The sequence below is a fragment of the Dendrobates tinctorius genome, unplaced genomic scaffold (genome assembly GCF_039654945.1).
Source record: "Dendrobates tinctorius isolate UK_male_01 unplaced genomic scaffold, ASM3965494v1 ptg000024l, whole genome shotgun sequence".
Classification (NCBI taxonomy): Eukaryota; Metazoa; Chordata; class Amphibia; order Anura; family Dendrobatidae; genus Dendrobates; species Dendrobates tinctorius.
In genome coordinates, this window is record NW_027361692.1 from 3654676 (window position 1) to 3677101 (window position 22426).

A 22426-nucleotide genomic window follows, 5' to 3' on the forward strand; every position below is an offset into this window, starting at 1 on the left:
ATGATGAGATTCCCTACATTCACAATATCTTTGCTCCTTAAGATCACAGGTGCTAAACATGGTTGTCATATTTTTTATCATAATTTTATCTTTAAATAAAGACCAAAGATGACAGGTGTATCCTCTTCTATCATGCCTTATTCAAATGGAGGGATCCTGGCCATTGCCCAGTGAATTGAAACCGTGCTTTGCATTCACCACTTCATCACATTTCCAAAAATATGATTTTCCTTTCTATTGAATCGATGCAGTTCATGCAAATCTCCCTTCTTTATTTCTAGTAAGAAGACAAAGACCCGGAAGATCTTTATGTTTCTTCAAAGTCTTATCTAAGGCCCCCATCTCACATAGCGACTCACCAGCGATCCCGACAATGATATGACCTGGTCAGGATCGCTGGTGTGTTACTACATGATCGCTGGTGAGCTGGCAAACAGGCAGATCTCACCAGCGATCAGGACCAGCGACGACGAGCGCGCGCATCGCTGTGTACCTTAGATACCAGCGAGCTCGCGCTGGGAACTGGTATCCAAGGTAAACAGCTGGTTTTTAAGCACCGTGCAGCACTTAAAACCCACTGTTTACCTTGGATACCAGCTTCCAGCGCGAGCTCGCTGGTATCCAAGGTACACAGCGGGTTTCTAAGCGCCGCGCGGCGCTTAGAAACCTGCTGTTTACCTTGGATACGAGCTGGGAGCTCACTGATATTTGCTCTCCCGCTACCACGCGGTGCATGCTGGCCAGTGGGAGACCAACGATCAAAAAAAAATCCAGGGCTTTTGAGCATGATCAGCGATACCCGGCAGGGGGGCCGGTCGCTGATCGATGTCACACACAGCGATCTTGCTGGTGAGATCGCTGTTGTGTCACAAAACTTGTGACTCAGCAGCCATCTCGCTAGCGATCTCGCTGTGTGTGATGGGGGCTTTAGTTGTAAATCTTCTTCACATTCCTGATGCAGGTCCTCATATCTGTTAGCCATTAGGAGTTTCCTTAATTGCCTGATTTCAAAGGAGGGGGTCAGCTACACAAAGTAAAGTGCAAGCTCTGTCTAACATCTCTGTAAGAATTTAAATTTTCTCTGACACTCTTGCTTACTTTTTTCACTATTCTTTGCTGGATTTACAACTAAGTTAAGGGAAAGTGCATTTTTCAAAGTTCAGTTCTGACTGAGCTTCAGTCTCCTGAATGGTGTCATGCTGACTTTCGTTTTTATAAAACATGTCTTCTGGTAATGAAATCAAATATATCTCCTGTTGCTTCTCCTGTCCTGGTGTATCTTACATGTAGACCAATATTCTATAGTTACTTTTTAATCCTAGTCTCATACACTTTGACATTGATAATTGAGGGAACTACCTGTAGGCAATGAAATTCTGTCTTTCTTGAGCATGAACTAGGTCTAAGTGACCTGTGCAAATTGTCAACAGTATGAAATCTTCTTTTGAGTGTGAAATGATTGAGTTAAGTTGTTCAAATGTTTGCCCCTGACCATCTTTTAAACAAACCCCTTTACAAATTAATATGAATCTATAAACTTTTTAAGGCTGAATTTATGTCTGTGTTTTATAATGAACATCACACGAATGCAACAAAAAGAGATCATCTATGTACTGTCCATTCACATTCCAGACCTTTTCATTGAAATGTATGGGTTTGATCTGCAAACAGAAATAAACTCGGATGTCTTTCCTTTTTTATGAACCATTGGCTCACAAAAATAAGATTTGTGAATGGACCCATAAGCTATAAAGTTTCCTTGCCTTATCTACAAAAAATAGAAAAGTGCATATTCACAAAAATTGCACATGAGAATGGTACAGGTATTTCCTAAAGGGATCGTAATGTGCACATTTATTTGGGGCACAGTTTTTGCACATGAAACACAAGATAAATGTTTAACCTTTGAAAAGCTTGCAACCAAAAACAGCATTAAAAAATTCTCCAAATTGTAATGAAAATGTCTGCCAAGAACTGGACCTCTATGGCTCTGTTGGCTCCATACAAAATCTAACAGAAAAAAATCCTGTCTTACTAAACCAGCAGAAATGATTCTGTATGAATAGAAAAGGGCACAAAGGAACAATAAAGTGAGTTCTATTATACAATGTAGATATAGACTTAAGCATTTAATTTTTTTTTTTCAATTTTAGGGAACGGAAGTCACCCAATTAGTACCTCCACAGCAAAAACAACAGATTGTAGAATTCACAGTTACACTCAATAACCAAGAATTTACAAATGAGCTCAGTGATCCAAATTCACCTCAGTACCAAGAACTTGCCACAAATTTTCTACTTAAGGTAAGTTTTGCCTAGAGAATCTTATAAATGTGTCCCTGCTATGTACTCCTTTATTTCCTATGTCCCACCATGAAGAGCTGCATCAGTTGATGACGCTACATTGCACAGCTCATTGCCAGAGAAGGAAGCATAAGAGAGTATACAGACAACAAAGCAGGGGATTATTATTTTTTATTATTATTACTTATTTATATAGCACCATTAATTCCATGGTGCTGTACATGAGAAGGGTGCTTACATGCAAAGTTATAGATATCGTTAACAGTAAACAAGTTTCCACAACAAATTTACAATGACAGACTGGTACAGAGGGGAGAGGAGGGATCACAGCTGCTTCCTTCTGTGAGGTAACACATTTCTCTGCCTGATTTGCCATAGGAGTGAGTGTTTCTACAGTGTTCTGAACTCATCATAAATCAAGTCAGGGATGTCAGAGCTCCAATGGCAGCTGAGCTCATGTGTTATTACCTTGATTTATGGTTAGAGATAAACGAATTTGATCGGGTCCCTGCTTATTCGGCAAGCTATAGAACTTACTAAATAAGCTTCAGCAGGAACCCAGATACATGAAACTCGATGGCTGATCAGCTGTTCAGCGCCGCATCTGCATGTGTCGCGGCTGTGTCACAGTCACAATACATGCATGGAGGGCTCAACACACAGACTCTCCATGCATGTATTGTTACTGTGACACAGCCGCAACACTTACCGCTGCGGAGCAGAACAGCTGATCAGCCGGCGCACTCCATGTGTCCAGGTTGCCGCTATAGCTTATTCGGTAAGCGCTGTAGCTTGTCGAATAAGCAGAGACCCGATCAAATTCGCTCATCTCTATTTATGATGAGCTAAGAGGGCTGGTGATGCAGTATAAACCCTCACTATTATGATAAAACAGGGAAATGTGTTACAGCAAAGAAGAAGCAGCTGTAAGCCACTGCTGTGTCATCTGTGTAATCATTGATGCTTTCTCCCATGGCCGGGAGCTGTGGTAAGCATTGATCGGGTTTCTGCATGGTCAGACACAGCAAAAAAATAGTAAAAGCAGGGGCAAATTTCTAAGATTATCTTAGAATACTAAAATAGTCGAAAAACACACAAGCGCTTACTTGTCAGTAAATGGGGTTATGTCCTCAGCTGCTGAGGTCAAGTGAGGGTAAGTGTCAGTCCAGACTGAGGTAAAATGGCAAAAACGTAAATATGACCCGCGCTCACGGACACCACAAAGTACTGAAACAATGGCTAAGCTGGCGTAAAAGAAAGGTGATGGAAACCCCCATAGGGGTATATGCTAACAACCAATGAGCAGTAGTAGACAATGCAATACATACGTAGCAGCACGAGGACCAAGAACAGACCAACGTGTTTCGAAGGCAAAATCTGACAAAGAAGGTTGATTTTGCCTTCGAAACGCGTTGGTCTGTTCTTTGTCCTGGTGCTGCTCCGTATTAGCTGTGACATCACATTCTCCGGTACCCGTCGGCCACTGTTTCCTAGCAAGTATCCAGGGACGCTGCCGGCCGGAGCTTCCCCTGGCTCTACCCAGCTCGTTTTGCTTCTCTGCTCCCCTTCTGCCTCGCACACACTCCTCTAGCAGGGAAAGCTGAACCCCGTGAATGACCGCCTTGCAGCATCACCGCCTCAGAGTGGGACCTGGCAACTGCACATGTCTTTTATCTGCTACAGCCACTGCAAGCATTTCCTACACACCCTGCACCTCGGTGAGTGTAATGCCATTTCTGCTTGCCTATGCCATCACCCATGTGGTGTATGTCAATTACGGGCGAGGTGATTAATGTTGTTTAATGCTGTGTTTGTTTATGGGGGAATCTGCACTCTGTAGCCCTATGGTTTGACTCCCCTATTAGTTTCAGTGTCTCAAACAGCGTTTGAGTGACTTTCATAGTTTGTGCACCTTATGTTTCTCAGCAGGATCTTCTATCACCTTTATTATTGTATTGCATTGTCTACTACTGCTCATTGGTTATTAGCATATACCCCTAGGGGGGTTTCCATCACCTTTCTTTCAGGCCAGCTTAGCCATTGTTTCAGTACTTTGTGGTGTCCTCGAGCGTGGGTCATATTTATGTTTTTGCTATCTTAGAATACTATTTTTTTAACACAACCTATTGTGCAACTTATTAGATCTATTAATTCAAATGTACTTTGATCATGGGACAGCCCCTTAAAAATACTTACTGATTGCTGTCTTTGCCAGTTTCCAGCACAGCTCCGCTCCTTCTCTAGGTAACGTGATTTCAAATCAGACTCCCCGCATTACAAAAGGGTTTGTGTGGATTGGAAATCACTTTCACAATATAAATTCAGAGTCTCTATATGCCTAAATTGATGGAAGTAGCACATGTGCTTAAATTGGTGGAAGTAGCACTGCCCCACACAATGGTCCCTGAGTGAGCTTGTGAAGGAGAGGAATAATCACATGATCCTTGAGGGACCTTGAGGGAGTAAAACTGGTGATGATCAGTAAGTATTTTAATACAGATACTCTACATTACAGACATTCTAAGAAAGCTTTAGGAGAGAAAATGTTTGTAATGAGTGTTTCTTTATCTATGAATGTCAGTGTACTTTAAAACAAAAAGTTTTTATTTCAGTTTTACAGATTTTTTTCTGGCTTATATGACATAAAATAAATATAACAAATTTAATCCGAACTTGATCTATGCAATGACAGATGAACAACTCTTGTTAACACTGTCGCCCTGCAGCACTGGAGTTCATAAGTCACTCTACACAAGGGCAATATTTGTAGGTAGTCTTTTATGTTCTCCTATGTTTATATGAAATTCCACTGGGATCATTATCCCCTACACTTCAAATACTCACTGATAGCTTAAAGGTGTGTGTGTGAAAGTAATGTTAGTCATATCAATCAGTGTAGAGTATGGTATTTCTACAAAACCAACAGAAAACAGATACATGTACAGTAGCATTACTGTTATTGTGAACAGTTAAGCAAGTTGAAGATGAAATGATTTCTAAAAGGCCTCAGGTTAAAGATGACACATTTCCTTTGTATTTTAGCCAAATATACATAATATATATTGTCATTGGTTACATTATTAAAAAATACAAAAAGGAATATGAGCCAATGCAAAAGTTTGGCCACCCTTGGAGATTTGTGTGCTCAGATAACGTTGACCAATGTTTAAGACCTTAATTAGCCTGTTAGGGTTATGGTTTGTTCACAGTCATTGTTAGGAAAGGCCAAGTGATGCAAATATCCCAGCTATATAAAAACCCAGCCTTCTCTAACCTTGTGTCAAAAAACAGAAGCCATGGGTTCTTCTAAGCAGCTGCATAGTAATCAGAAAATAAAAATAGAGGTGGCCCACAAAATAGGAGCAGGCTGTAAGAAGATAGCAAAGCATTTTTAAGTTGTCCTTTCCTCAGTTCAAAATGTAATTAAGAAATGGCAGTTAATGAAAACAGCGTAGGTCAAGATAAGGTTACATAGTTACACAGCTTTAGAAGACCAAGCAAAATTTCAGTGAGAGCTGCTCGTAGGATTGCTGGAGAGGCAAATCCAAATCCCTGCTTGACTAAAAAAAAGACCTTCAGAAAGATTATACAGACTCTGGAGTTTTGGTACATTGTTCTACTGTTCAGAGACACCTGCACAAATATGGCCTTCATTGAAGAGTCGTCAGAAGAAAACCTCTCCTGCATCCTCACCAAATAATTCAGTGTCAGATTTACGCAAAATAACATCTAAGGCTGGTTTCTCTCTTGCATTTTTTCCCCTATACTTTAACATGGGTGCGCATACATATGCGCACGTATGCGTTTGAATTCGCATGCGTATTTTTGCAGTGTGCGCTCGGGCTCACAAAATGCATCCTGTTGCATTTTTTGTGCGTCCGACTTGCCCCAAAAATCGCATGCGCACGCAATGCAGTTTTTACAGCAAAACACCCATTAAAGTCTATGGGTGCGCATACGTGCGCATTGTAATGCGCACGTATGCGGAAAAAAACGCATGCGTTTTTTTTAAAAAATGCACCAAAACCCACAAAAAACTCACACAAACGCATGATGCGTTTTTTTCATTCGTTTGTGTGCGCAAAAATACGCAAGTGTGAAAGTAGCCTAAACAAGCCTGTTGCATTTTGGAAACAAGTTCTGTGGACCAATGAGGTCAAAATAGAACTCTTTGACCACAACAATTAAAGGTATGTGTGGCAAAAAAAGAGCACAGAATTTCAGGAAGAAAACATCTTGCCAACCAATAAGCATAAGGTTGGATCAATCATGCTTTGGAGTTGTGTTGCAGCCAATGGCACGGGGGAACATTTCACTGGTAGAGGAAATAATGGATTCAATGAAATTTCAATAAATTCTTGATGCAAACATAACACCATCTGTAAAAAAAAAAGCTGAAGTTGAAAAGAGGATGGCTTCTATAAATGGAAAATGATCCCAGACACATGTCAAAATCCACAATAGACTACTTCAAAAGGTACAAGCTGAAGGTTTAACAATGGCTTTCACAATCCTCTGATCTGGAGATATTTGAAACTCTGTTTCTAGACCTCAAAATAGCAGTGCATGCAAGACGACCCAGGAATCTCAAGGAACTGGAAGAATTTTCCAAGGAAGAATGGATAAAAATCCCTCAAACAGCAATTAAAAGACTCTTAGCTGACTACAAAATGCGTTTACAAACTGTAAACGGGGGTGATACTAGGTACTAACCATGCAGGGTGCCCAAACTTTTGCATTGGTCCATTTCCCTTTTTATAATTTTTAACAAGAAAAAGATGACAATTTTTTTTCCTAAAATGCAAAGGACTTTTAGAGATCATTTCATCTTCAACTTGCTTAACTGCTTCACAACTTGCTTCACAATAACAGTAATTTTGACCAGGAATACCCTAACTTTTACATTCTACTTTTTAAGTGTAATGCAGCTCTTAACTGTGAATGACTAAATGTCTATCAATGTGCAGAGAAAAAGTTATTGGGGGTGTGGAAGTAGTAGTTATACCAGGCTTCTAGTGTTTGTGAAAACCCATTGACTGCAGGCACAAGGAGACACAATTGAAGTGACATTTGGTAGGTGCAAGCTGTTACGGTTGTGACCAGGCAGGCGTACAAATGATGCCCTGCATAATAGTATAGCATAGCCATCTACTAGTACATGACATCACATAGTATAACACAGCTTATCACAGCCTGTCAAAAACCCAGTGAAGGGAATGCAATGTAGCAACCATTTTGGGGTCCATCTGTTTAGTGGAAAGATGTTAAAGCTCACATTTTAGCAATAGTAAATAAAAGACCAAAACTCTGAACATAATGTAGAGAGAGTGTGTGCTAAAAAAAACAGCAGTGAAGAGCAGTTACCATTCTTTTACCCATGGTTATAGATTTGGAAGTCACTTTCATATAGCTAAGGCTGCATTTGCATTAAGTAGCTTGAAAGGAGTTTGATACAGTTCTACAAAACTTCAAAACTTCAAAGTGTTATACATATCATTTCAGGGCTATTGGAATGATTATCGATGAATAAATGTGCCATATCAACCATCAAGATTACCTTGTCTGATAGGTCCTACATACTGACTCAACAGAGCAGTTGTCCAATTCCTCTATAAACCCAACCTAAGATAGGTCAGAATATGACTTATGGTCAGTAGAAATTTCTACTGTCAACCAGAAATTAGTTAAAAAAGCTGGTTATTTTATTCTTACGTGGCAAATATTATTTTAAAGTTGAGCAAAAGGAGTTCCATGACCTTGTTACAACAGCCTTGTTGACAGTCTGCGGCTGCTGGATCAGATAGGTGTGAACCTCCTGCTACCTGCCAACATCCTTGGCACCTCCTTTGGTTGGTCTTGTGCAATGTTCTGCAAGTCTCATAACCCAGTGTACTGATGTCGTAAAGCCTAATAATTAAAACTGTAGGTGGCACCGGTAATGATAAATCAGGATATAAATCCAGCTCTCCAGACATAGCATTCCATCATCGGAGCACGAGACCACTGTGTCCAAGCGCACAATCCAAGATAATGAAGAAAAATGTCCAGCTCCACGATGTAGTGAAAGGCATGCGATCTACGCGTTTCAAGTGACTAGGCACTCTTAATCATGATACCATGATTAAGAGTGCCTAGTCACTTGAAACGCGTAGATCGCATGCCTTGTATTTCATGCTGGCTTTTAAACCTCATTTCTATTGAGTGAATAAAGAATATTTTTCACTACATCATGGAGCTGGACATTTTTCTTCGGCACCGGTAATGCCAGCAGGGAGTATAAGGTTCCCAGGGATCTGATACAGACACAGGTTACCTCCTGGACCAAGGTCCTGCAAATCTTTTTGCTCAACTAATTACAGTTTTAATAAAATGTCAAACAGGGCAACAATACATTGATTTTTCTTATTTCTACAGAACTGGTAGAAACCAGGGCGTCTTGTGTAAATCACATGATTTGACTAGGCCATCTTCCACCAGTCCCGCTGTTGATTTATATGCACACCAGATTTTCTGTTGGATAAATTGCTCTTGGACTTAATACGTAATGTGAGTGTTAAAAGTTGCAATGAAAGCTAGAGCAGGATATAATGCCATAGAAAGGAAGTCACTTAAAGCAAAGCAGTAAGACAAATACATGTCTTTGAAATGATTGATAAAAAACAAATGTTCTCCTGCAGAATCTCATTTATAAATCTGCACAACAAGCTTTCAGTCTCCTTTATCCATTAGAATATTTTCACTTGTGCAGATTGTAGTACTTTAGTCAGGGAGCCTAAAAGCCAGCTGGAATTATTGGTCCATTAACTGCCCAATCTGTATTGCATGCAAAACTGCAACTGCTAGTTTTTATCTTGATGTAAATCAGCAAGATTTTCTTTTCTGAAAATATCACTGTCATTCATAATGGTCTTGAGTGAGCGCAATAATCAATTGTGCAGGAGACATAGACTGACATGCTAAAGGAAGTCTATTTATATGAGTGCTTTTCCTTACAAAACCACTGTGATTAGAAGAGGAGGCTGCCATATAAGATATTAACATAATTAAAAATAAGTGACTGTTAATACAAAAAAGGAGCAGATGGTATAGTGACTTGAAAAAGCAAGTTATCATAAAGACTTTAAACATAAAAATTTAAAAAAAGACTATTTTCTTCCTCCTCACTGTCTTATTTCAGTCTAAATAGTTTTTTTTTATTATCAAAATTAGTATTTTATCATTTAAAAATCTACCAAGACTTTTCTCGGGTTTTCCCGAGTATGCTCGACCGTTCTCCGAGTATTTGGGCGTGTTCGGAGATTTAGTTTGTGTCGCCGCAGCTGCATGACTTGCGACTGCTAGCCAGCCTGAATACAAGTGGGCATTGCCTGTTTGTTAGGAAATCCCCATATGTATTCAGGCTGTCTAGCAGCCGCAAATCATGCAGCTGCGGCTACACAAACTAAATCTCCGAACACGCCCAAATACTCAGAGAACACCCCAGCATGCTCGGGAAAACCCGAGCAACAAGCATATTCACACTCATCACTGCGTACTAACAATTGATTGTTATGGAAACCATTATCAGATCTAACTGTTCAAAGGTTAAAGGAGTTGGACACTTTTTCTTAAGTTCAGCAAATTAATTTGGCATATTATTCTGTGACATTTACTAATTGATAAGTACTACGGGTTCCTCGACAGTACTGGCTATTGCAGTCTTCTTCGCAGACTACTGTACACCTCTCTTGTACACAAAATGTCTACTGGTAGAGGAGCATGTGACCAATTCTTCAAATAGCATCCTCCAATTGAACAGTTCCCCACAAGGGATTGATGTTTTTTAGTTTGAGGATGACCTGGCCTGGCCCCATGCTCCTCCGTCAGCAATGATTTTGGGGATACAAGTATAGAAGAAAAACCTGGAGTACTTAGACGTACCTCATATTTATGTCCCAAATACATCTGTTAAAAAGAAGGAAAAGTGGCTATCCCCTTTAAACCTATGCAAGTTTTTCAATATCTTTATAACTTGTTCTTCATAAGAATGTAAACTTGATTTTGCATACATAATACCGTATAATATAAATTATTTATGTAAATATTTACAAAAACCTACTTGTTAACTTTCGGTTATTTTAATGACATGCTACCGTAATTCATTAGCAAGCAACTGCTGGAAAATATTTGCATATTAGAAAGAAGTATTTGGACTAAAGAGGATATTTTTCATAACTCTTTGCTTACAGAGTAATTCTCCTGGGTAACAGGTTGCATGCAAAGTTGGAAAATTGTACATCCAAAATTTAGGGTTATGTTATGTTCTTAAATGTGCTATTGCAGAGACTCTCTCATCTTGATCTACCTGGTAACATAATACGTGTACCTTGGAAGTTTTTTGGGCTTATTTTACTCATTAACAACTGCTGAAAACAGAAACTGCTGTTTGAAGATTTGAGCTGTAGACTTTTTGGTTCTCTGCATGGGGTCCAAGAAGTATCATTTCTCCTTGCGGAGAGTGAGATGTTAAGCATGCTGAGATGAGGAGACATATAGCCGCATTGGTCCTCTGCATGAAATTGTAAAGGTAACCTCATATTTATCATAATTGCACAATGTAGCATTTTTGATTAATAACTGAAGATGAGAAAAATAATGCAATGTGATTCAAATTTTTGTCAAATTTCATGAAGTTTGCAAGTCAAGGCGAATTTGAATAATTTGTGATTCAATTTGAGCAATTACAGCTCTGGAAAAAAATAAAAGACAACTTTCAAATGTTCAGTTTGTCTGATTTTTCTCTTTATAGGTATATTTTTGAGTAAAATTGTTCTTTTAGTCTATAAACTTCTGACAACATGTCTCCGAATATCCAAACAATAAATTTTGTATTTTTTTCTGAGAAAGAAAAATGGTCAAAATTAAATTAAAGAAACAGTGCTTTCAGACCTCTAATAATGCTAAGAAAACAAGTTCATAATCATTTAGAAACAATACTAATGTTTTAACTCAGGAAGAGTTCTGAAATCAATATTAAGTGGAATAACCATGATTTTTAATAACATCTTTCATGCATCTTGGCATGCTTTCCACCAGTGTTTCACACTGCTTCTGGCGCTAAAATTTAAGCAGTTCTTCTTTGTTTGATGGCTTGTGACTATCCATCTTCCTATTGATTACTTTCCAGAGGTTTTCAATGGGGTTCAGGTTTGGAGAATGGGCTGACAGGGTTTTGATGTGGTATTCTCTTAATTTTTGCCAGAACTGTATATATAAAGAAATTATTGCTTCCAATTTAAAAATTGCTAAAGATTCCCTCAGCCACAAAAGGTTCACATGACCCCAAGTACAGTATACATTCCCTATCAGTATATCTTTGGAGTGTGGGGGGAAACTGGAGTACCTGGAGGAAACTCATGCACAAACAGGGAAAACATGCTAACTCCTTGCAAATGTCATCCTTGGTGAGAACCAAGGACACCAAAGCTGCAAAACAACAGTGATAACTACTGAACCACCATGCTGCCCACCACCTATGTAGGATTCCCTTTAATGCCTCATATAAATCTGAGGAAGTGAATGCTGTACTCAGTTTATTGTGATTTAGGATGGTGAGAAGTGGTCAGAGCTCACATTTCAGTAATGGAGATAGAACACACAAAAAGTTTGAAAAAACACTTCAGACAGTAGTGTATTGTTCAACCGTCGCACTGAAAAGAGTAGAGAAAAACTCAGCACTCAGGGGGTTAAGTGGTAGAATAGTGAAAATATTTTATTTAGGCAATCCAATTGCACAATGTACTGTATTTGTTTTTTCAGACCAGGAGATGTAGCGCAGAGGAATCGTGACAGTAGTCACATGTGCAGAGGCGCCACTGTACTTGAGACAATTATTGTGATTCCTCTGCATTATATCTTCTGGAAATTCCCTGTTTATGGCAATCCGTTGCTTTCTGATGAAGGTCTGGAATCTAGGACCAAAAGGTCAAATATATTGTGCAATTGGATTGTCTAATTAAAATAATTTCACTATTCTACTGCTCATCCCCTGAGTTCCAAATTTTTCTCTATTTATGTTACAGACTGGGTCCCTACTCAGGCACTGAAACTCTCACTGAATTACATATAGTAGTATATAACTGAAAAAGATGAGTGTCATAGTCTGCTATTAATGCAAAGTGTTATGGAATATATCGAACATCACTTGTCTTAATCACAGATGGATGATGTTACCTCTGACAGCGACACTATTAGACTGAGTAAATGCTTCACACCAAGCAATCTGCTTGATCACAAATATCTAAGCGGGATTACTTTAGGGCCATTTTTAAAAAAATCATGAAATGTCTGTCAGTGTGCTGTATTCTTAAATGGGCTGTTAGTACCAGGTTAGCATACGTTTCTATGGTGAGGTCACACTGACATTACTAAGGCAGTATTTGTGTAAAAGAACGTGAAAATGTATGTAAACTGTTCTAGGAGACCACAGAGTGTTTGATGTAATTGTCAAGTCAATGGGAGACTTAGCAGTATTTCCATTTGCAGCAAATCGATTTGGTGCATTTCCAATTTTTGAGAAAAAATGTTTAAAAGATTCCATTATCTCCATTAATGACCTTCTATTAGCACTTATATTGGCAAATATCACAGCACCTTTGCATTGATGAGAAAATAAAACTAAAACCATTTACAGATGAAGCAATCAACATTATCTTCTTACAATGTCAACTGTCAATGGGAGTTCATTTGTGTTGATCTGTGCAACTATGTCAAAGGTCAAATTGTTCAAAACATTCCAGAAGTGATATTCTGTGATCCTGTGATCATATACTGTGGTTATTGCTACCAAAAATGGTCCAAGGAAAACCAAGTGCCAAACCAGCATCAGGATCATGAGCACTAAGGGCTCATTGATGTGAATGGGATGCAAAGTTTAACCTATTTAGTCTGCGCCCACAGAAGTTTATATAGATACATTTCTGACCCTGACCACAGATGAAAGAATCCACAATGGGAATTTATTCATCAAAACTGGCCCATTGAGCAATAGAAGAAAGCAGCCTGATCTGATAAGTTACCGTACATTTTTATTAACATCAAGTGTATGGCTGAATGTACAGTGGGTACGAAATGTATTCAGACCCCTTTAAATTTGTCACTTTGTTTCATTGCAGCCATTTGGTAAAAATCAAAAAAGTTCATTTTATTTCTCATTAATGTACACTTTGCACCCCATCTTGACTGAAAAAAACAAAAATGTAGACATTTTTGCAAATTTTTAATAAAAGAAAAACTGAAATATCACATGGTCAGAAGTATTCAGACCCTTTGCTCAGACACTCATATTTAAGTCACATGTTGTCCATTTCCTTGTGATCCTCCTTGAGATGGTTCTACTCCTTTATTGGAGTCCAGCTATGTTTAATTAAACTGATAGGACTTGATTTGTAAAGGCACACACCTGTCTATTAGTGATGAGCGAGTATGCTTGTTACTCGATATTTCTGAGCATGCTTGGGTGTTCTCCGAGTATTTTGGGCGTGCTCAGAGATTAAGTTTGTGTCGTCACTGCTGCATGATTTGCAGCTGCTAGACAGCTGGAACACATGTCGGGATAGCCTTTTTACTAGGAAATCCACACGTATTCAGGCTGTCTAGCAGATGCAAATCATGCAGCTGCGGTGACACAGACTAAATCTCTGAGCATATCCAAAATACTCGGAGAACACCCAAGCATGCTCAGAAATCTCGACTAACGAGCACACTTGCTCATCACTATTGTTTATATAAGACCTCACAGCTCACAGTGCATGTCAGACCAAATGAGAATAATGAGGTCAAAGGAACTGGCCAAGGAGCACACAGACAGAATTGTGGCAAGGCACAGATCTGTCCAAGGTTACAAAAGAATTTCTGCAGTACTCAAGGTTCTAAAGAGCACAGTGGCCTCCATAATCTTTAAATGGAAGATGTTTGGGACCACCAGAAGTCTTCCTAGACCTGGCCATCCAGCCAAACTGAGCAATCGTGGGAGAAGAGCCTTGGTGAGAGAGGTAAAAATGAACCCCAAGATCACAGTAGCTGCGCTCTGTGCAGTAGGGAGATGGGAGAGAAAGTTCCACAAAGTCAACTATCACTGCGGCCCTCCACCAGTTGGGCCTTTATGGTAGAGTGGCACAACGGAAGTCTCTCATCAGTGCAAGACATATGAAAGCCTGCATAGAGTTTGCTAAAAAAACACATGAAGGACTCCCAGACTATGAGAATTAAGATTCTCTGGTCTAATGAGACGAAGATAGAAATTTTTGGTGATAATTCTAAGCGGTATGCGAGGAGAACACCAGGCACTGCTTATCACCTGCCCAATACAATCTCAATAGAGAAACATGGTGGTGGCAGCATCATGCTATGGGGGTGTTTTTCAGCTGGAGGTACAGGACGACTGATTGCTATTGAAGGAAACATGAATGCGGCCAAGTACAGAGATATCCTGGATGAAAACCTCTTCCAGAGTGCACTGGACCTCAGATTTGGCAGAAGGTTTACCTTCCAACAAGACAATGACCCTAAGCACACAGCTAGAATAACAAAGGAGTGGCTTCAGAACACCTCTGTGCCCATTCTTGACTAGCCCAGCCCTGACTTAACCCCAATTGAGCATCTCTGGAGAGACCTGAAAATGGCTGTCCACAAACGTTCACCATCCAACCTGAAGGAATTGGAGATGATCTGCAAGGAAGAATGGCAGAGGATCCCCAAATCCAGGTGTGAAAAACTTGTTGCTTCATTCCCAAGAAGACTCAAGGCTGTTCTAGCTCAAAAGGGTGCTTCTACGCAATACTGAGCAAAGGGTCTGAATACTGATGACCATGTGATATTTCAGTTTTTCGTTGTTAATAAATTTGCAAAAAATTCTACATTTCTGTTTTTTTTCAGTCAAGATGGGGTGCAGAGTGTACATTAATGAGAAAATAAATGAACTTTTTTTGAATTTACAAAATGGCTGCAATGAAACAAAGAGTGGAAAATTTAAAGGGGTCTGAATACTTTCCGTACCCACTGTATATGAATGCAAAACCAGGACAAAAAAGAAACAAGACAGAAGAAGAATCCACGCCTTCGAAATGTGGTGCTGGGGAAGGATGTTATCAATACCATTGAAGGCAAGAAGAAAGAACAAATCAATAATGCAATAGATCAAGCCAGACATGCCATTTGAAGCAAGGATCACCAAGCTATCACTTTCCTACTTTGAACACATCATACAAAGAGAGCAATAAATGGAGAAGAACGTCATGATCAGAAAAATAAAAGGAACAAGGCGAAGAGGAAGACCAGCTGCCTAATGGCTTGGTACAATCAAAACAATGGCAGATAAGACCCTGGCGTACCTATCTAGGCTTGCACAAGATCGATCTTCCTACAGATTGTTCATCCATCAAGTCACCTTGGCTCGAGATTGAGCCAATGGACGTTTGATACTAATAAATAATTAATGCACAAACTCTTTGATGAACTGCTTAATGTCCAATGTAACCCATTACTTTTTTCATGCTCTACATATAGATAGCAAAGAGTGGATGTCAATATAGTGCATTGATGCAGCACATTTGTATGACTTTGAATTAATATCTAATTAACTGTTTAAGGCTGCAATGAAGCCAGCCAGGGTACATTTTTTCCACAATTTTTGGAAAAAAAGGAGCAAAATAAACCCCACAACTTGACCACCTATATGGATATAAAAATTAACCAAATTATCTGACATACTTTACCAATATAAGCATATTTACTTGGCTGTACACACTGAAAAATAATTATTTCTTTACAAGTATAGAAAGCAATGAATGCAATCAACGTACTAGCACATTTTCTTTGGCAGAACTGTCTCTATAATGTGTTGTCATGATGCTTTTTCCTGCAGTCTCATATTTTATTGATTGTCTGGTGCTCTATATTACTTAGTTTTAATGACTGGATGGACAGCACATGAAGATTCTTGAGCAACATCAAAATCTGATAAACTACTGTGCTTTGATAAAATGGAAGAAAAATGGTACATTAATAAAATATATAAATCACTGATGTGCGAACCAGACCTTTTCTCTAGCCTCGGTACGATACTCTTGATACTACTATATTAAACAAACAGATTTGTTTCTTTTTCAATAGATGCAAAAGGTATTTGAAAATCTTCCAGGGTTTAAAGAGATACAGGTTTTATGGTTCAGGTAAGTGAAATATTTATATACACTGCAATTTTAATAAATGTACACACATTTCTAGACATTGTATGTGTACTGTGTTTATGAACAATAATATTGTTTTTGTTTGGGCTTATAAATAATACAGCTGAAATACTTTATTCTTACATTAGATGGACCATACATTGCAGACTTTTATGAAAATGTTGCTTTTTTTTTATTCTGTAACTTGGTATGCTCAAATCTACTGTGAACATCAGGGTTAATATTAGGGAGAGCCAGAGGATGGGACTTCCAGCAAAAGGTACGGACTGGGGCTGAAATTCAGCCCTGGCACTTGAAATCACACAGCCTCATGTTGTCCCCATCCCCATGAACCAGATGGGATATATTACTAATATTACCCTGGATGGAGGAAAGGAAGATTTTCTACAAGACCAATATTTCTAATAATACCCGTGGCCTGCTGGGGTAAGTGACGGAGTCAGCAACTTTGTGCTCCATCACAACTCTTTAACAGTATGGGTATCTTGAGAACACAGATTCTGTTAACAGCGTAATAGACAAGGCAGCCCATAACCAGACAGGCCCTTCTTGCATTTGCAGAATTGCCAGATGGCCAGTCCGGCAACATGTGAGTGAGGCATAGAAACATTCTCCAGCATGCTCCGTTATTGGGGCAGAGTGTTCTATATTAGAGCAAACCGTTACATGGCTCCACAATACTCACCTTTCTAGCCTGGCTTGTCCTGTGTGATCTCCTTGATCGGTGCAGTATAAAAAAAAGCTGGTTAAACAATTACTAAAATACATCCATGGAGCCTTGAGAGGTGAGTGATGCACTGGACAGAGGTATTTAACCCTGAATCCACTACAAAACTTCTACCACACTGGAAAAATACAGGTGTCTCAGTTAACACCTCCTTTATCCTAGATGACCAAAAATTAATTTCTGACACCCTTTACTGCTTTAGACCACAAGGTATAATTAACACCCTCCACCAAAATAAACTTCCAAAGATGTCATGTTAACATCAACGCTTACCAAAACTTTCATGTATTTCATGGTTAACCTCTTTGACTGGCCTAGATGATCAGAGAAGTTTTTCTTTGGTCACAGTACACTCATTTAACTGAATTTTGTAACTGTGAATGGTGGTATTATTTGCAGACCATCAGAAATTCTATGTAGGTGCTATTCGTCAGAATTATATGGCATCATTATTGGGCAATTGTATTCTTTTGGACATCCAAGTAGCAGAATTTCATGGGCACTGAATGATGGACGTATTTGGACATATTGCAATATTGTGTGCCCTCTGTTAATTATTTCTACTTCCTTTTTTCCAACCCCTACAGCATTGAATTTAGGGGAAAAGCACATAAAAAATGCAAACATCACAAAAAGCACCAAAATAAATTCTGTAGAAACTGTATGAAGGTAACCACTGAGTTTTACCAGTACCATTCAATCATTTCAAATATTCGTGTTGAGCTCACATATTCCTGTACTGTAGGTGTCATTTCTAGTTTTATAGCAAACACTTGCATTAAGTTGTAATGTGAATACAGCATGATTAAGTGCTTTCTGTCACTGAGGTACAAAGAAAATATGATTAATACCAATATTGTGTGGAATGTTCAGAAGCATTATTAATTGCTAAGCCTGAACTAAATGCTAAACAAACAGACGTTGACACAGGTGGAAATTTAAAGAAAAATCCTTACTCTGCAAGTATAAGAAAAGCAGCAGAATTTAAATGAGTTTTCCATCTGGACAGCTAATGTATAAAATCTAGCTGTCCTAGCAATCAACTAATCTTTGCAAATTTACCTTGTCTTACTTTACAGCAACAAACTGTCATCTGTGGGGGAAGATTCATTTTAACTTAGTGCTGTTTTTTTTTTAAGTTTGTGCCATATTCTTCAAAAATATCTGCCCTGTTGAAAAGTATCTCCATTGCTAACTTTGTTGGGTAACCAGGACAACCAGTCTTTCTCAATTGTCTTGGAAGTCCATTTAAAGAGAACCCTGGCTTCACCACCTTGCTTGAAGTTCATTCTTTGTTTGGCTGATATTCCTAATTGCTATGACTTCCATACTTACTTTAACTTTGACATTATTTCTCAATTTCATTTCTCTATTGCTCTTTGGACTAGTTGGCTGGACCTCTTATGTTACTGGTACTTACTCTCACCCATCATTTGACTATGTGTGATGATTCATTTTTGGATTTGTGACAGCTCTAGCTCTGCTTTAATTTAAACTTTTTTTGCTTTCATGCTAGAAAGGGTTAATGTCAGTTTTCTTGCTGGAAGCTACTTTGTTGTTAGGTCAGGTGATGTGGGTGGTGACCACTCCCACCATCTTTAAATAGTCAGATGATGCATCAGCTGACTGTTGGTAATAGAGTTATTCTGTGTAGACCAGCCTAGAAGATTGGAGCTCTCTGGTACCAGTGGTTTATCTGCTACTTCTGTGGAGTTAGGCTTCCTGATTTAGTGTCCTCTGCTGTGTGGAGCTTGGTAGCAGTGGCTGGAGCTAAGTTTCTTGTTCTCTTTCCTTGTCTGTCTTGTGCTTGTCACTACCCCGTGTTTACACCATCTACAATGGTGAGGCTAGCATCCTTGCCAGCCAGTGCACTAGCCAGGGTTTAGTAAGGTGACAGATAGGGACAAGGAAAATGACAGAGGCGGGGGGAAGGACCCGCGTAGGGCACTAGGGGAGCTTAGGGATAGGTGCAGGCATAGTTAGAAGGTGCCCCATCCCTCGTTCCCTACAGTTAGGGCCTTCCTCTCCCTTTTTACATCCCGTTGTTGATGTTTGCTGTGCCATCTGCTGGACCGACGCTAATGGGTTGTGACATTATTAAAAAAACAGACCTTTTTTATCCATTGAACCTATGGCTCAAGTGCAGGCTTTTGCTCACCTGATCCAGACCCTCATGGATGAGGTTAAGGAGTTGCAGTGTTAGGTGGTGCAACAACTTCAGCAAGTGTCAGGGTTCTTGGTCTCGACTCATGTCCAGTCTCAACCGGAACCAAAATATCTTTTCCTGACCGGTTCTCGGGAGGGAGAGATAAATTTATTATATTCAAAGAAGCCTGTAAATTATATTTCAGGCTTCACCCTCATTCTTTAGAGAGTGAGGAACAGCGTGTGAGGATTATAATCTCCCTTCTCAACAAGGGTGATCCCAATCCTGGGCCTTCTCACTGCTGACCGATTTACCATCTTTGTGGTCGGTGGATGATTTTTTTGTGGCATTGGTGCTTGTGTATGGGGATTCTGATGGTGTCTCCTTGGCTGAGTCTCGACTCCATAAGATCAAGCAGGGGGGCCAGCTGACTGAGGAGTACTGCTCAGAATCTGGACCATCGAACTCTGCTTTTAGGAGACATTTTTTGTCAGAGTCTGTCAGCTAGGCTTCAGGATACTCTGGTGCAGTATGCTACTCCTGGGTCATTGGAGGCCACCATGGCCCTTGCTATCCAGGTGGCTAGACACCTCAGGAAGATACATACACTGAATCTACCCACTGTTGTTTTTTCTAGGGAGGAGGACACACTGGTGCAGATAGACGAACCTATGCAGGTGGGAGTAGCCTCCTCTCAAACTAGATTTCCTGCTGTTTGCCGTGGGACTGGGCATGTTTCTACTGTGGTCTTACGGATCATTTCTTCAATGTCTGCCCAGCTCGTGCCAAAGTACGTTCTCCATCCCAAAAGCCACGTTCCCCTGGTCGTGTGGAGGGAGGTGACTATGGTGTGCACATTTCCTCCACTTTTCCATCCTCATTTTCCATTACAGCAGAAGTGATGGTTGGTGGGGAAGCTGAGACCATACTGGTTCTTGTGGATGGTGGAGCTGGAATCAATTTGGTGGAGTTTTGCTTTGTTCAGACCCATGGTCTGATTGGTAGGATGCTGGTGAGACCCATGTCCATGCATGCAATTGACTCTGTCCCTCTCAGCCAGAGGAGTTTGACCCAAGTCATAGACAATATTAACCTGCGTATAGGGACTCTTCATGAAAAGTCCCTGTCATGCTATGTCTTGAAGGGTATGCCAACCCCCATCATCTTAGGCCTTCCCTGGCTGAAGAGAAACAGTACAGTAACAGATTATTGGTCCGGCGAAGTAATGAGCTACCAGTCTTGAAAAGACTGTTGCCTGGGAGCTACGGTCTCTGCCGTCCTTCTCAAACCTACCCCTTATTCTCCAGTGGAGACAGAAAATGTGCTACCAGGGAATAAGGACGGGATTCAACCCTCACCATAAGTAAACCCTGAATCTCAGTGTCCTCTCAGGAATGTAGTGAGGGCAAGAGTTTAGTGACCCCGGGGGACACATCTGTGGTCTGTTCCTCAGAGAAATTACCATCTGTTGGCAAATATATGCATGGAAATTAATGTTCAAGTCCAGACCTGTGTGTGAATGAGTAAATGTGAGTGTCCACTAAAAACATCAAGTGTAAGTACGCATCTGGGACCTGGAGTTCTAGGTTGATCAGGTCATATTATATGTTGGCCATTCTCAGCCCTAGGACCTTCCAGTTGGAGTTAATCCCAGTAATGCAGGTACAGAATGTATTCCACAGGTCATTGCTCTGGAGATTTGTTGTGCCTCCAGAGCCTACTGTTGTGAACTCCCTTGCTCGGATTTCTGAGCTGAAGCTCCCTCTGCTCCCTCTGGTGGTTATTGAGAGTAGTGGAGCTGGCCAGGTGGATGGAGGTTCTCCACCTGACGATGATAATTGGGAATCTGGGATTGCTGGCTGGGAGCATATAATGGAGCTGGCTGCTCTTGAAGGTTGCTGATTTTTTCCTCTGCGTGCATTTGGAGCTCTTTTGTCCCCTGCCTGATCTGCATGTTCAGCTAAGTGATTCTTTTGCTAATCCTTTGCATATAATCTGGTTGTGTCTTTTTTGCTTTCTGTTTTGCTGCTAGGGTTCAGTGTGCTCCCTGCTGGGGGCAGTGCTGGGCCCTGCTTCATATGTTGCAGCTTGTTCAGACCCCTGTTATGTTAGTATGTTTTTGCTTGCTGCCAGTTTATACCAGAGTGCTGATCTAGCGGGGGTGAGATCGTGTGATCTCAGGTTTTATTGTATATCAGAAGTGTTGGACTTTTTCAGGGTTTTGTGCGTGATTGCAGACAGTATCTTTTTCTGTCCTGTCCTGTCTTGACAGCTTGGGCCCCACCGTTTGCTCAGTCTGTTCTCTGCCAGTGTTTGTGTCTCATCTTGTCTCACCGACAATATATGTTTGGGGGCTGTCTATGCCTTTGGGGATCTGCTCCGGGGCAATTCAGTTTTCATCTTTCTGTCTTTAAGCTTAGTTAGTCCTCCGCCTGTGACGAAGTGTCTAGGGCATCTTAGGAACGCTCCACGGCTACTGCTAGTTGTGCAAATAGGATCAGGGGTCTTCTGGTGGCTTAGCTTGTTCCTGCCATCCTCCTCAGTGACCCATTCACAACAGGTGCCCCTTTTGATAGACAGGTTGTTAGAGTGGGCTATGCCGTTAAGGGAACGTAAGGACCTGGTGGTGCAGGGCACCTCTTTTTTTTCTTTTTTAAAAAGTTAGGGCCTTCATGTCCCTTTTTCCATCCCATTGTTGGTATTTGTTGTGCCATCCGCTGGATGACTCTCAGCAGTGTTCTTGCTACTGTTCCCTAAGTGCTACTGCCACAAATTAATTATTGTATTCAAACTAAAGGAACAAAAAAGCGCAATAGGGTCTTATCTGGGTTATTTCTGGAGAAGTAGATTAGAATTTACTCACCCTTTTTAGGAGAGGTTCAGGCATGTGGGATCAGTAATCTGCTTGCTGCACGTCCAAAGGTCAGCTCTGTGACCACTTAAAACATCAGATTTCGGAGTAAATTCTTGGACTTTTGTGCGCTGCCAGATAAAATCACTAATCCAGTTTATGAGAAAGATT

The 22426-nt window shown here is 40.2% G+C and overlaps 1 protein-coding gene across 1 annotated transcript in view; it reads left to right on the forward strand.

Moving 5' to 3' along the window:
- The window catches only part of IMPG1 (interphotoreceptor matrix proteoglycan 1), a 428352-nt gene that overhangs the window by 151154 nt on the left and 254772 nt on the right, over positions 1-22426 (forward strand). Inside the window, exons 7-8 of the mRNA XM_073569420.1 lie at positions 2154-2303; positions 16455-16513. Coding sequence (XP_073425521.1) covers positions 2154-2303; positions 16455-16513 — 209 coding nt within the window. The remainder of the gene's footprint in view (positions 1-2153; positions 2304-16454; positions 16514-22426) is intronic.